Genomic DNA, 12,092 nt, shown 5'->3' with positions numbered 1-12,092 from the left:
TGAAAACAAAAATAACAGGCACAGAGAGGTGGAGTGACCTTTGCAAGGTAGGAGAGCCTGTGAGAGACAGGGCGAGGACTAGAAGCCAGGTGATGTGAGAGCAAAGGTCCTTTCTTTCCCTAGAAGACTCTCCTGCAGCTGGTGTGGGGATGTTTGGAAGACAGAGGCTGGAGGCAGGGAGGCAGGGAGGCGGGACAGGAGACTGCGCTAGGGTCCAGGATAGAAGGGCCAGGTGGAGAGAACAGGGCAGAGACACATCTCCCCCCGCCAGAATGGTGTCCTCCTTCTCTGTGAGCATTGCTCAGACAGTACCTGCAGAAGTCTGCCTCCCACCAGAGCTGTTTCTGAGTCATGTTCCCCAGTGGATCGTGACACCCAGGGGAGAGCTCGCTTTGGGGCTGCAGGGATGAATCAGCCTTCAAGGGGGTTCAGGTTCCTTCTCTGTGAAATGGAAAAGTAATGATGGCTAACACTCAGGGGTATGTGCAGAGCAGGGAGAGTGTGGACAGCAAGAGCACATCCTGGCACTCGGCACCTGAGCCACATCAGGAGAGAACGCTGGAGACAGGCAGAGAGGAGGGGGCGGAAACCCAGGGAGAGAGGGGTAGAGACGGCGGGGTGGGGGTGGGGGGACAAAGACCTGGGAAGTGGGGCAGAGACCAGAGGGCGCGGGGCAGAGACTAGAGGGAGGGGACAGAGATCCGGGAGTGGGGGACAGAGACCAGAGGGAGGGGTACAAAGATCCAGAGAGACATGGGACAGAGAACTAGAGAGAGGGAAGAGAACTGGATGCCTGGGGACCGTGGTTGAGATGACAAGTCCCAGACTGGACAGAGAACAGCAGGAGAACACGAAGCAGATGGCTTTGGCTCCTGTCTTAAGCTTTGACACCTTTATGAGGCCAGAGGAGGAACTGAGATGGTGGTATTGCTTTTTGAGATGGTCAGTGAATCAAAGCAAAGATGCACAGGGCAGGGCTTTTGACCTCTGCTTGGGACTTCTCTTGCTCTCTGCAGAATTCCTGGAAGCTGCTGTAAAATCTTGGTGCTAAGCCCCTTCCTGGTAATTCCTGCCCTGCTGTCATTATTTTTAACAACTCTGACACTAATCACTGAGTTTGCCTTATCGATCATACTATCTTGTTGACCCTTCCTCACTGCCATCTGAGCCAAGGTATCATCATTCCCATTTTATGAGAAAGGAAACTGAAGCAGGCTCAGAGTGGGGGGTTAGATTGCTGAGTTACAGCCTACAGGTGGCCATGGAGGGATCTGTCCCCGTCTCTGGCTCCCCCCTCACCATCATGCCATTCACTTCTCAGCCAGGGCTGACAGGCTCTGCCTTCACCACCCCCTGATCTGCTCTCAGTGAAGCGGAAACTCACCTCCAGGGACCCAAACTGCCCCTTCTCAAGAAGTGTTGACCAAGAGCCTTTCTGAGCCAGCCTGTGTTCCTTCCAACAGCAAACCTGGGAGGTTAGCTATTAGCCCCATCTCCATGTGACAGGGAGGGTAACAGAGGTGCAGAGAGGTGAAACCCTCTCCCTGAGATCCTACAACTACTAAGTGGGAGAACTGAGTTGACCCCAGGACCTGCTTTCCTTGTTTCCCAGAATGGCTACAGGAAGCCCAAGACCCTCTGGGTCTTAGGTTAAAAATATCACTTGTGTATTGGTTAGCTGTCGCTGTGAAACAAATTATCTCCAAACTTCAACCAAACAACCTGGAATGGCTTAGCTGGGTGGTTCTGGCTCAGGATCCCTCATGAGGTTGGAGTCAAACTTTCAGTAGGGGCTGCAGTCATCTGAAGGCTTGACTGGGGCTGGAGGTTGCTCATCCACATTCACACGGCTCTTAGTGGGAGACTCATTTCCTGGCCCCATGGGGCTCCCCACAAGTGGCTGCTTATGACATGGCAGTTACTCCCCAGAGCAAGAGAGGTCAAGCAGGAAGCCATGGTTCCTTTTATGAACTCGTCTCTTAAATCACACACCATCACTTCTGCCTGATTCTGTTTACTACGTGTGAGAGTCACTAAGTCCGGCTCACACTCAAGTGAGGGGGATAAGGCTCCTCATTTTAAAGGGGCATCAAAGAATTTGTGGACATATTTCAAAACACAGTATTTTGTGGGGGGTTATTTGTACAAGCCACTCATCAGGATGAGGAAGTTCCCTTCTATTTCCAGTTGATGAGTGTTTTTATTATGAAAGTGTCAGATTTTGTCAAATGCTATTCCTATTGACATGACTATGTGTGTTTTCTTCTTTTATTCTATTGATATATTACATTGATTTTCATATGGATTTAAAAATTTATTTTCAGGCACCTGGGTAGCTCAGTCGTTAAGCGTCTCCCTTCGGCTCAGGTCATGATCCCATGGTCCTGGAAATCAAGCCCCGCATCAGGCTCCCTGCTCGGCGGGAAGCCTGCTTCTCCCTCTCCCACTTCTGCTTGTGTTCTCCCTCTCACTATCTCTCTCTCTTTCAAATAAATAAAATCTTTAAAAAAAATTTATTTTCATGTTAACCAAACTTGCATTTGTAGGATAAATCCTACTTGGTCATGGTATAAATTCTTGTTTTTATGCTGCTGGATTTGGTTTGCTAGACTTTTGTTGAGGATTTTGTGGCTGTATTCAGAAGGGATATTGGGTTCTAGTTTTATTTTCTTGGAATGTCTTTGGTTCTGGTACTAGGGTAACACTGACCACATAGAATGAGTTAGGAACTGATCCCTCCTCTTCTATTTTTGTTTTTGAAGAGTTGGAGTTGCATTGATAGCAATTCTTTCTTTTTTTATTTTTTTTTTAAAGATTTTATTTATTTATTTGAGACAGAGAGAATGAGAGACAGAGAGCATGAGAGGGAGGAGGGTCAGAGGGAGAAGCAGACTCCCTGCCGAGCAGGGAGCCCGATGCAGGACTCGATCCCAGGACTCCAGGATCATGACCTGAGCCGAAGGCAGTCGCTTAACCAACTGAGCCACCCAGGCGCCCGATAGCAATTCTTTCTTAAATGACTGGTAGAATTCACTAGTGAAGCCATCTGGTACTGGGCTTTTCTTTGTTGGAACTAACTCAATTTCTTTACTTAATGGTCTATTCAGATGTCCAAGTTCTCTTTGAATCACTTTTGATAGTTTGTGTGTTTCTAGGAATTTCCTTGTTTCATCAAAATAGTCAAATCTGATGGTACACAAGTGTTCATAGTAGTCCCTTTTTAAAAAATATTTTGGGGTGCCTGGGTGGCTCAGTTGGTTAAGCGTCCAACTCTTGATTTTGGCTCAGGTCATGATCTCAGGGTCGTGGGATTGAGCCCCACATTGGGCTCCATGCTCAACACAGAGTCTGCTTGTCCCTCTCTCTCTGCTCCTCCCCCCACTTGTGCTCTCTCTCTAAAATACAAAAAAATAGGGGCGCCTGGGTGGCTCAGTCATTAAGCGTCTGCCTTCGGCTCAGGTCATGATCCCAGGGTCCTGGGATTGAGCCCCGCATCGGGCTCTCTGCTCAGCGGGGAGCCTGCTCCTCCCTCTCCCACTCCCCCTGCTTGTGTTCGCTCTCTCGCTGTGTCTCTCTCTGTCAGATAAATAAATAAAATCTTTAAATAAAATAAAATACAAAAAAAATAAAAATAAATAAATAAAATAATATTTTATTTTTAAGCAATCTCTACACCCAACATGGGGCTTGAACTCACAACCCTGAGACCAAGAGTTGCACACTCCACTGACTGAGCCAGCCAGGTGCCCTGTTCATAGTATTCTCTTATAGTCCTTTTTCTTTCCCTAATCTTGGTAGCAATGTCCCCTCTTTCCTTCCTGATTTTATTGAGTTTTCTCTTCCGTGGTCAGTCTTGCTATAGATCTGTAAATTGTGTTGATCTTTTCAAAAACCAACTTCCAGTTTTGTTGATTTCATCTATTCTCGATTTCAGTGTTTGTGCACTCCAGTCTTTATTGCTTCTTCTGCTAGCTTTGGGTTTGTCTTGCTCTTCTTTTTCTAGTTTCTTAAGGAGGAAAGTTAGGTTATTGGCTATGAGTTCTTTCTTCTTTTTTGAAGGTGTTTAGAGCTCTGAATTTCCCTCAAAGTACTGCTTTCACTGCATCCATAAGTTTTTGGATGTTGTGTTTTCACTTTCCTTTATCCCAAAGTGTTTAATATTTTTTCTTTCATTTTTCTACTCATTGGTTGTTTATGAGTGTGTTTAGTTTCCCTAGATTTGTTAGTTCCCCAAATTTCTTTCTTTCTTTCTTTCTTTTTTTTTAAAGATTTATTTATTTATTTTTATTTGAGAGAGAGAGAATGAGAGAGAGCGAGTACATGAGAAGGGGGAGGGTCAGAGGGAGAAGCGGACTCCCTGCCGAGCAGGGAGCCCGATGCGGGACTCGATCCCGGGACTCCAGGATCATGACCTGAGCCGAAGGCAGTCGCTTAACCAACTGAGCCACCCAGGCGCCCCCCCCCAAATTTCTTTCTATATTGACTTATTTTTAAGATTTTTTTTTTAGAGAGAGAGAGACCGGGGGGAGGGGCAGAGGAAGAGGGAGAGAATCTTTTTCTTAAAGATTTATTTATTTGAGAGAAAGAGAGCGTGTGCGTGTGTGCGCACTGGCGGGGGGCAGGGGAGAGAACCTTCAAGCAGACTCCCCATTGAGTGCAAAGCCTGACACAGGGCTTGATCTCACCACCCATAAGATCATGATCTGAGCCAAAACCAAGAGTCGGACGCTTAACTGATTGAGCCACCCAGGTGCCCCTTTTTCATGCATTTTAAAGCTCTGTTTGGTGAATATATATTTATAACGGTTGTGTCTTCCCAATTACTTGACTCTTACAGGTTTGGGCAGTTTTTTCATTTTTTTTATGGAGGGGTGGAATTTTGGGGTTCCATTATTTTACTTACTTCACCTTAATACCATATTTCTTTTCATACCTGTTCTCCAGAGCAATCATTCCAGAAACGTGATGCTGTCCCTATCTTACAATGGAGGAAATTGTCCTCTTTTCTCTTTTTGTGTTATTAGTTCAGCAACTCTCAAGGAAACCAAAGTAACTGGCTAAAGTAGGATAGTTGTTTCACATAAAAGTCTCAACAAGCATAGCAGGCTTGCTCTTCAAATGCAGCAGGTTACAGGCTCCTGTGTTCTGGCGGTTCAGATATTAAGTCACAAGTTTGGCTGACGTAACAAAAAGACACAAAATAGCAGCGGTTAGGCAAGATACAAAATGTTCTCTCTCACTTGTAAGTCTTCACAAGTGATTGGAATTTGAGTACACGGGCTCCACAGTGTTGGGGATTCAGGCTTCTATCTTGTTGCATCCTCCAACTGGTCCAAGATGGTTGCTCAGCCTTTAGCCATCAACTTTGCATTCCAGCCAGTAAGAAGAGAGAAAGTGGGACATTTCCCCTCTTTTCCTTTAATAAAGGCATGACTTAGAAATTGCCTACATCTTGCTACTCACATCCCATTGGCTGAAACTTTGTCATATGGCCACACCTACTTGCGGGGGAGTCTGGGAAATGTAGTCTTTGGCTGTATAGTCATGTGCCGGGCTAACTCCTCTGTAAACGTGAAAGAGCAGAGAGTGGATCCTGCCACATGCAGCCCCCTTGAGCCATAGTTTGCTTGGCATGAGTCACAGAGCATTTGCTGGCGATATAAGGTGGGGATGATCAGAGGCTGTGTGGTGTCATGGTTTAAAACAAAGGCTCTGGGTTTCAATTCCGACAAGGCCATCTCATGGGCTGTGTAAAGGGGTCTTGCTTCTCTAAGCCTCATTTTCCTCATTTGCAAAATGGGCCAAATGACCTCAAGAGGTGTGCCTTTGAGGAATAAAAGGGAAAATGTGTGTGTTTGGCCTGGTGCGTAGTGAGTGCTTATATCTGGAAAGTGGGTTATCTTAAAATTTGTTTCCAGTGCCCAGAGTGAAAGACAGCATGTGTTTTAACAGTTTATCTTATTTATGTCTGTGGATCCCAGGGGCATTTATCTCTGTTTGGTTGAGACCATCCTTCTCCCAGGTGTCTGAGTGCACCCCCAACCTCCCACTCCCTCCTGGATCCTACTTATTTTCCTTCCATTCCACCAAGCAGAAAACGAGCCCACCCCCCGGTTTTATGGAGCAGGAATACCAAGAATCAAAGAGGTGCAGCCCTGGCCCGAGGTCACACAGCCATTCCAGGGCAGAATCGAGGTGTAAACCGGGCCTCCTCCCAGTTCTGGACCTTTTTCTTGCTCCCACACACCCACTGACCCACCTTCTCCCATTCTTTCCCCAGAGTGGGGTCAACAGTGGATTGGTCCGTGCCAAAGACTCCATCACCAGCTTGAAGGAAAAGACCACCAGGGTTAACCAGCACGTGCAGACGCTGCAGGTGGGGGGACCCCCCAAACACCTCTTTTTCCTCCACAGCCACATTCCCCTCTTACAGCTCTCCTCCAACGCAGTGTACCCACTGCCCGGGTTGGATGGTTGGGGCTCAGAAGGGAAAGGGACCTTCCCCGGGCCCAGCCTCTCCTCCCCAGGGGGTATTCCCTGTGACCTGGCTAACCTCTCCTCCATTCTGTGCGCCAGAGTGAGTGTTCTGTGCTGAGTGAGAATCTAGAAAGAAGGCGACAAGAAGCGGAAGAACTAGAAGGGTACTGTAGTCAACTCAAGGTGAGTGGCTGGGCGGCAAGAGTGGGGTGGGGAGAAGGGAGCGGAAGTAGGAAGAAGTGAGGGCGGGAAGAAATGTGAGGAGGCATGGAGTCAGACCAGAGCGAGGTGGAAGTGGACAAGTAGCCTGGGAGGGGGTCTAAGGAGAAAGCCCTCCCTTACGTCAAGGGAACCAGGTGGATAAGGGACAGACCAATGAGCAGAAGGCAGGCTTCCGGGGAAGAAGTGGGTGTGTCTTGTCTGAGGGGTTGGAGCCTATATTAAACTAGCGAGGGTAGGGGTTGGGAGGCGGAACTGGAATGGGAAGGCAGGGCCCCTGCCTTGGTGTCCTGACCCAGGAGAACTGCCGGAAGGTGACCTGGTCGGTGCAAGATGCTGAAATAAAAACCAACGTCCTGAAGCAGAACTCTGCCCTGCTGGAGGTGAGGGGGGGATTTGGGGAAGAGGCTCAGACGCACGAGGTACTTGAGGTAGACTTCAGGTGGGACTTCCCGCCCTGCCACCCCCACCACCACACTCGCCCCTTCACATTCATGGTCATATTCCTCCATGCACAGTCACATTCGGTGAGTGATTTGTGTCGGACTTTGAGCAGGAATGCCTGTCCTGCCCACATTCCCACTCACTTCCCAGCAAAATGTTGGAAAATCTTCCACTGTCCTTCCTAAACAGGAGGGACTGGAATTTGACACCACGGAGAACTGGAGTGGGGGTGGAGGGCTGGATGGAGACACGGAGGCAGGCATTCGGAGGTTAAAGTGAATCGGCCTCCAGCTAGGCTTCAAATGGGACAAGCCTCCCTAGTAACAGCAGTCAAGAGTCCATTTAGACTTGAAGCGGGACTTCCCGATATTCTATTCCACATCCATTTACTTTCCAATCTCGGGGATTCAGTGGGCAGCTTTGAGGGTGGAGGCGGCTGTGGGAGGCAAGGGTCTAGACGCTGTAACCCTGCCTTCCTCCCCTGCCCAGGAGAAGCTGCGTTACCTCCAGCGGCAACTGCAGGATGAGACCCCGCGGAGGCAGGAGGCCGAGCTGCGAGAGCTGGAGCAGAAGCTGGACGCTGGCCTCTCTCGGCATGGCCTGGGCCCCACCAACCAGTCCCCTGGCTGCTCTGGCCCTCCAGGGAGCCCCGACGAACCCCCACGACCGCGCAGCATGGTCCCAGGCGGCTGGGGTATGGGGCCCCGGGCAGGGGAGGGCCCCATCATAAGCGAGCAGGAGATACAGAAGGTCTCCGTTGGCCTTGAGGAGCTGAGGCGAGTGGGAAAGGGGGGCGGTGTGAAGCCTCAAGGAGCTAAAATGGGTGGGTCCGACGGTGGAACCTCGAAGATCTTTGGGGACAGGGCCTAGGAGGTGGAGCCTCAAAGAGCCTAGGAGGGAGTGCGTTGGGAATGGTGACCTGGAAAGGCCGGACTTCAAAGAACTGAGTTTGAGTATAGGGTTGGCCGAAGGGAGGTCCGCGTCTGGTGAAACTAGGGTGGGCGGGTTTGGGTAGGCGAGAGGTCCTCGGAGGCTCCAACTTCAAGGGGACAAAGTTGGGGTGAGCGGTGCCTTTTTGTCTGGTGGAACTGATATGGAACTGGGGGGCAAGACCAGGGAAGGGCCAGGACACCGGATAAGGGGATAGAGGCAGGGTTCTGTAGGACATGGGAGGATTACAAGAAATGGACAGGACAGGAGAATCTGGGGGCTGGATGGGTCCAGAGCCATGGGCGGGGTTGGGGCTGCCGGGACGTGTCCAAACCTGAGCCTTGACCGGATCCTTACCTCTGCCAATCCAGGAGGGAGGTGTCCTCGCTGACTGCCCGCTGGCATCAGGAGGAGGGAGCGGTGCAGGAGGCCCTGCGGCTGCTCGGGGGCCTGGGCGGCAGGCTCGACGGCTTCCTGGGCCAGTGGGAGCGGGCGCAGCGTGAGCAGGCGCAGGCGGCGCGGGGCCTGCAGGAGCTGCGGGGCCGGGCGGACGAGCTGTGCACCATGTAAGAACCAAGGCGAGGGCACGGCCAGGGGTGGGGGGCGGGGCCTTGAAGGAAAGTGATGGGCCAATCAGCTGGGGCCTAGCGGTAGAGACCGTGGACTGGCAGGAGGAAGCTCTAATTAGAAGGTAGGGGGCGTGCTATACCCAATAAGGACTGAAGGGCGGGGCCAATTAGAGAAGGGTCGAGTTCCATATACTTTAAAAGGACAAAGGGAGGAGCCAAGTCAGAACGGGGAAAGCCATTGAGAGAACAGGGAGGGGCATTCCAGAACTTAAAACACAAAGGAAGGGCCAATCAGAGCAGAGAGGGGCGGGCGTGGCGGGAGTATCGCAGACTAGATGCGAACAGAGGAGCTGGGCTGATAAAGGGTGGAGTGCGGAGAGGACTTTACTGTTGGAGAGGCGACCTCGCAGCACGCAGCACGGGTTACTCTCACACCTCAGGGTGGAGCGATCAGCAGTGTCTGTGGCTTCACTGAGGAGCGACCTGGAGGGACTGGGCCCAGTGAAACCTATTCTGGAGGAGCTGGGGCGGCAATTTCAGAGCTCTCGAAGAGGGTCTGACCTCTCCATGAACCTGGATCGGCCGCCCCAAGGCTCCTGTGCCCGCTATGCCAGGTAAGGGGACGGGGCCTGGCGGGGCCTGGTGCATTCTGGGTCATGTTGACATCACATTGAAGATGGGGCACTGACCAAGAGTAGGGGGTGGAGGCGGAGGGGGGGCACGGAGTTCACTTCAGGTTATAGGATATCCCCATGCATTTTAGGACAGGCTAGTCCTGCTGCGTTATGGCAGCCAGATTTTCCCCCCTCCCTACAAAGTGAAGTCAGTGTCTTCTGGAACACAAGTTTTGATACCTTTCGAGCATCCTGGATTTCTAGCGCATTTTGTGGGAAGGTTGGGATGTGGCACTTGGTGGGAGGCAGGGTTTCTCCGTGCATTGTGGGAAAGGTGAGACCTTGGTGCTTTGGACAACCAAGGGGTACCGTGCTTGGTCCGTATTGGGAAGTGAGGGACTTCCAGTACAATATGGGATCACGTTTAACTAGTTCATTGTGGGAAATGTTTTTGTTTTTGTTTTTTTTATGAACCAAGGGCTGTCTGGTACCCTTTGGGAGTGGGAATCCCCAGGCATTGTAGGAACTCACACTGTGAAAACAAAGGAAACCTGATGCACCGTAGGTTGGCCCCAGTGCATGGTGTGAAGGTTGCATGGGTGCATAGTGGAGGCAGGATCTGGGTGGAGGCAGGGCGGCTGGGAATGGGGCATCTGTGAATGGAGTTGGTACTAGGCTTCTTACACCTGGTGATGGCCCCTCCCTCAGCCAGGGGTCACAGCTGTCCACAGAGTCCCTGCAGCAGCTGCTGGAGCGCGCACTGACCCCACTAGTGGACGAGGTGAAGCAGAGAGGCCTGGCTCCCGCCTGCCCCAGCTGCCAGAGGCTACACAAGAAGATTCTGGTACCAGGAACCATAGGCCATCATGGCCCACTTTTCTGTCAGGGGAACGGGAGGGGAGCCCCGGACACAAGGATACTGTTGGGGTGTGGCAGGACGGGAAGCAGTAAGCTGTGGGCAGCATGGGGGGATGGGGAAGCAGTTTAGTGGTAAGTCATAGGTCAATCATTATGGAACCCGGGGTGATGGCCTTGGGCCCACAGCACGATGACACGTTGGATCTGGTGCACTGTGGGGTGCAGGAAACAGACACCAGTCTATAGCTTCATGGAATATAAGCCTGATTTTCTATAGACCTTAAGAGAGGCAATATGGGATCACTGAGGTTAGACAGGGGACCCAGCAAAGAGAGGTCATCAGAAGTTAATGCATTATGGGAACTGGAGCTATAGCTCTTCACGAGGCATTGCATCCCAGGCTCACGCCCAGTAGCTGACGGGACTTGAGGCCTGTGTACATTCTGAAACACAGATATCTAATGTATTATGGGATACTGGCCTCATGTATGATGGGGTCCAAGTTTGCAGTAAGTGAGACAGACACTGATGTGGCAGAGCTATAGGATTGACACATGATAGGACATGATGCCTGGGACACTGGGGAATATAAGGAACGAGGGCTCTGTGGACTATTATTGTTAACTGAGATGCTGGTCTAATAGATGAAGAGATGTGGGGTCTTATGAATTAGGGGATGTAGAAGTTCACCACATAATGGGATATGATGGGACACTGGGGCCCAGACACATATCAAATGCATGACAGTTCATGGGCATTAGGGGACAATATGTTAGGTGCTGATATAGTGCTTGCTGGGACATAGAAAGCCAGTACATTAGGGGACATACAGTGGGACAGACACAGGGTTAGCACACAATGGGAATTTGGAAAGCCAGCACACTGTGGGATGCTGGGGTCAATCTCAGGCCCCGAAGTATGATGGGATGCCCTGGGGGAGGAACGTGGGCCCCATGGGCCCCATGCCCCTTGCCCTCCGCGATCCAGCTCCCCCTCCACCCCCAGCCCAGTCCGGCAAGCCCAGCCGCGCCTACACTCCTCTCCCCAGGAGCTGGAGCGCCAGGCCTTGGCCAAACACGTCAGGGCAGAAGCCCTGAGCTCCACCCTTCGGCTGGCCCAAGACGAAGCCTTGCGGGCCAGGAACCTGCTGCTGACGGACAAGATGAAGCCGGAGTGAGGAAGGAGGCTGAGGGCATGGGAGGAGGGTGAGGTCTTGGGGAAAGGGCCTGAGTCACCCTCTTCACTCCAGCCCCATGGCATCTGGCCTCATCAGTCCCAGCTCCCCACTCTCTGTCATTACAGGGAGAAGGTGGCCACTCTGGACTATCTACACTTGAAGATGTGCTCCCTCCACGATCAACTCAGCAACCTGCCACTTGAGGGGTCCACGGGGACAATGGGGGGAGGAAGTAGTGGGGGGACTCCCCCAAAATGTGGGGGCCCAACCCCTGAACAATAAATGGCCTCTCATGCTGGCATGAATTCTGTCTTGTTTTTGGCACCAAAGGGGGGCTGATAAAGTGCACACACACCACGCACCAGCCTCTGCTTGCTATGACTCAATCCTCGGCCAACGGGGTGTCCTGGTTTCTAGAGAGGTGCTGATAATGGTATAGTTCTTTGAAAAGTCAAGAGGGGGGAGAAATAAGGTTCTGTGGTACAGTTTGAGTCTGTCAATCCAGATGTTTTTATTTATTTATTTTAAGATTTTATTTATTTGACAGAGACACAGCGAGAGAGGGAACACAAGCGGAGGGGGGGGAGAGGGAGAGGGAGAAGCAGGCTTCCCGCGGAGCAGGGAGCCTGATGCGGGGCTTGATCCCAGGACCCTGGGATCATGACCTGAGCTGAAGGCAGGCGCTTAACGACTGAGCCACCCAGGCGCCCCAATTCAAATGTTTTTAGAGTGATTTATATATTATATAATATTCATATATATTATGTATTAAATTATATATTATAAATTATTAAATTTATATAT

The 12,092-nt window shown here is 51.1% G+C and overlaps 1 protein-coding gene across 1 annotated transcript in view; it reads left to right on the top strand.

Annotated features, from left to right (window-relative positions):
* The window catches only part of TSKS (testis specific serine kinase substrate), a 14,111-nt gene extending 2,518 nt beyond the window's left edge, over positions 1-11,593 (top strand). The window contains exons 3-11 of the mRNA XM_006744320.3: positions 6,281-6,376; positions 6,577-6,660; positions 6,996-7,079; positions 7,630-7,916; positions 8,442-8,636; positions 9,080-9,253; positions 9,962-10,097; positions 11,160-11,284; positions 11,414-11,593. Of these exons, the coding sequence (XP_006744383.2) occupies positions 6,281-6,376; positions 6,577-6,660; positions 6,996-7,079; positions 7,630-7,916; positions 8,442-8,636; positions 9,080-9,253; positions 9,962-10,097; positions 11,160-11,284; positions 11,414-11,570 (1,338 nt within the window). The 3' untranslated portion in view covers positions 11,571-11,593. The remainder of the gene's footprint in view (positions 1-6,280; positions 6,377-6,576; positions 6,661-6,995; positions 7,080-7,629; positions 7,917-8,441; positions 8,637-9,079; positions 9,254-9,961; positions 10,098-11,159; positions 11,285-11,413) is intronic.
* Positions 11,594-12,092: the final 499 nt, after the last annotated feature.

This window comes from Leptonychotes weddellii, chromosome 16, assembly GCF_054177405.1.
Source record: "Leptonychotes weddellii isolate Sample4059 chromosome 16, ASM5417740v2, whole genome shotgun sequence".
NCBI classification, from domain to species: Eukaryota; Metazoa; Chordata; class Mammalia; order Carnivora; family Phocidae; genus Leptonychotes; species Leptonychotes weddellii.
The sequence above is the reverse complement of the archived record's forward strand: the minus strand, read 5'-3'. Positions and strand labels throughout refer to the sequence as shown.